Genomic DNA, 3221 nt, shown 5'->3' on the forward strand with positions numbered 1-3221 from the left:
TTTGCCTGTCACCTTGGTCCAAAGGCAATCAGTTTCACAGTAACATTTACTCTTCCAGAGCTGCATCAGAAACCTTGTCAGATGCATTCCCTCTTTTTAATATTGTTTCAACTGAGAGAAAACAAACTCCTACATAGGAGCACAATGAAAATTTTCAGGTTATGGAATTGAATCCCATTAAAGCCAGAAGAAACAATAGAGAAAAGGCACAGAGCAATAATGATACAGGTTTCTTTTTTAATAGAACACTTGCCTGGATAGTATATTTACCCAAGATGATGAAAGTTTAGCTGAGAGGATTCTTACCCACTATTTGGCCTCGTACAGCATCAGTATCTGTGGGATTTAGTTTGCATAGATCCAAACGCTGGTCTGCAAATGAGAATTGGAAAGATCAACAAAACACCAGGGAGGGACGGGTGGGAATACTATTCATTACTCAGATACAAGGCACGGAAGGTTCCCGATTGCACCAGGTAGGAATTGTTCTTACATCCAGTATCTTTTAGCCTGCTGATGGCATTGGAGAGGAGTCGGACACACCCCAGGAAGCCAGCTCCCTGTTTCTTGTGGATTTTTTTGTGGTTCCATACACTGATGGTTATGGAATCTGTCTTCCCAACATACCTAGAAAAGTGTATATTAGAAGAGTAATTTTTCCTCCACAGAATTTATGCTTTATTTGCTACAAATTCTGATACATTTCAGTACATTGGTCCTGCTGCTTTATGATAAATACAGAAGTGCTTAAGCCTGAAATGGTATTATTAATGAATTACTGCACTAGGATTTCACCCAGCATGTTAAATTGATATTGCTGCAGCATGAATTTAACTACTCAGCCTCATTAAAAGCTATGCAACAAGCTGATTAATGTACAAAACTTTAGGCTCTCTGTTTCTAATAATTTGAAGAAAATAAATCACTACAACAAGGCCAAGCTTTTGCACGAGCTGGACTGCACTGCTCCAGCAGAGCTTACTCTGTGCAGCTCTGCTGTGTACCCAACACCCAAGGATTTCTACATTCAAACGCGTAAAAGCAAAGCACCACTCCTTTAGTAACAGGTAATTTCTTGTTGCAAAAATCAGTCCTCAGCAATTGTGACTCCATTGCTAATGCAAGATGAAGCTGCAGTGCCAACCCCTGCATTCCAATTGCTAGATACACCTCTGGAATATAGTTTATTTATGACCTTACAAACAACTCACAGATCGTAATGCTGGTTCCATTTGGGGTCCAATGTGTTCTTCACAGTGTCAGTTGAATGGCACTGACCCGACCCATCAACAACTACTTTTGCAAATGGGTCAGGAAGTCCTGTGGAAGAGAAAAGGTGCTATTAAGCATCGGACTTTCTGGGTTGTTTCTTCCAAGATAATGCTATCATGCTTCCCCCCCACCACCCAAGAAAGGAAAGTTGCCGTTATCCTAAACTATTTTAGTAAATACAAAATAGAGAATTGAGTTCCTAGTTAGAGAACATACTTGTGTCATACATATGCTTGAATCGTGAATGTTTTAGGAAACAAGAGGTTAAAGGTGCTTCATTTAACAGTGCTTAAGTGACCCATGCTCGCTGAGAAGCAGTCATCTTTATTCAGTCCTTAGCATAATATTGAGACTGCAGCACCATGATCTTTTACTCACTTCACAAATAGAGTAGCTCTGAGATGGATGCTCTTGGTAACCCCAACACAGAGCTGTAAAAGCAGCAGTGGTCTCATCACCCAGGCTTCCAACTCGAATTTGTGAGCCCTTGGTCTTTCTAACCCTAAAGTTACAACTCAGGGTAATACATGCTCATGTAGTAAGGCAGTGTTACCACAGGAATGGAACCACAGAACAAACGGCATACATAGATGAGCCATGACACTGATGCACGATCTTACAAGTAAATCTGATTGATCAAGAGCAGAAAGTCATACAATTGGGGTGTACTTACTGAAGAAATCTTTCTTTGCAAGATTCTTGGCACATAATACTGCAAAACAAGAGGACAGATAAAGAACCCTTAAAACCATGGAAAAAACCCTTTCAGGCAATCACAGCAGCTGCAATAGTACCTGATCATAATACATAATAAATACACAGATATTAAATGTGAGCATTGTTTTCTTTATCTGTGACTGGAATATGGATTTACATAAAGAGAAAAATGCCTCTGCTGCTTTTGTTCCGTTGTTACAATCCACAAAAGATTTAATGAACATCTCTTTGCATTAAACCCTCATGCTTTTCTATACTGCATGTTCCACGAATGCTAAACCAGATTGGTGGTGGTGTTGCTGTCCCAGGGTGAGCAGTTTGCAAACACAAGAAGGTTTTGTGGTGTGACAGGGCCTCAGGTGAAAAAAATACGCCGAAAACCAAGTAATTGCATCGAGATTTTCCTTTGAAAGGGCCACAAATGAGACATTATTTCCCTCTCTCCAATTCTACTCAACAGCACAGCAGTTTAAGTAAAAATTAGATCAGGAAACTCACATCAATCTCCATTTCCACTCAGTCTATCACCAGCTATAAGTCTAGTTTTGCTTTTCCATAAGGACTGCTCAGTGCAATCTCAGCAATCCCAGTTGTTCAGCATCCACTCAACTCTTCTAACAGGCCAGGGAAAAGAACTACAGAGCCAAAGATGAGAGCTCTAACTTACCTAAACCCAGGATCCAAGACAGGAAGATAACTATAAAAGACCTAACTATATCTGAGTAGTCTCTTTCCCACCCAGTTCTGATCCTTCAGCATGAGAATGAATGCTCAGAAGATACTCCAACGGCCTTTCCCTCTGGTACGGACCATTTCTCCTCTCATCTCTATCTCACCTTGTTCCTGACTTAGACTCAAGTCTCACCTCAACTCTACATTGGGGAAAGTGAAGATGTAGTAGGAAATATATGGGAACAAATCCCTTCTTAAGTTCTTTCTTTTACACGTCAAGAATTCCACCTCTCAACTCTGGAGCAACATTCCCCACCTCACAGAACCAGCAGAACAAAACCTGCCTCACCCCACATACCAAGCAAACAGACCAAAGAGTCCACTATATAACCCAGACGTCCATGGAAATAAACACACAAATCCTTTGTCTTAGTAATAATGAAGGCAGCCACACCAGGAAACTATATTTAGAATGGATTAAAGATCACTTATTTCTTACAGTGGCAAAACTGCATAACCACAGACAGCTTCTCTCTTAACAACTGACCGAAAAAGAGAAG

At 40.5% G+C, this 3221-nt stretch overlaps 1 protein-coding gene across 1 annotated transcript in view; it reads right to left on the reverse strand.

Moving 5' to 3' along the window:
• SMURF1 (SMAD specific E3 ubiquitin protein ligase 1) overlaps nucleotides 1–1984 on the reverse strand; it is a gene marked incomplete at its 5' end in the record, with an annotated part of 16386 nt that extends 14402 nt beyond the window's left edge. The window contains 4 exons of the mRNA XM_010010577.1: nucleotides 307–372; nucleotides 494–627; nucleotides 1212–1320; nucleotides 1946–1984. Of these exons, the coding sequence (XP_010008879.1) occupies nucleotides 307–372; nucleotides 494–627; nucleotides 1212–1320; nucleotides 1946–1984 (348 nt within the window). The remainder of the gene's footprint in view (nucleotides 1–306; nucleotides 373–493; nucleotides 628–1211; nucleotides 1321–1945) is intronic.
• Between the last annotated feature and the right edge of the window lie 1237 nt (nucleotides 1985–3221).

Source organism: Nestor notabilis, unplaced genomic scaffold, assembly GCF_000696875.1.
Source record: "Nestor notabilis isolate BGI_N333 unplaced genomic scaffold, ASM69687v1 scaffold31952, whole genome shotgun sequence".
NCBI lineage: Eukaryota > Metazoa > Chordata > Aves > Psittaciformes > Psittacidae > Nestor > Nestor notabilis.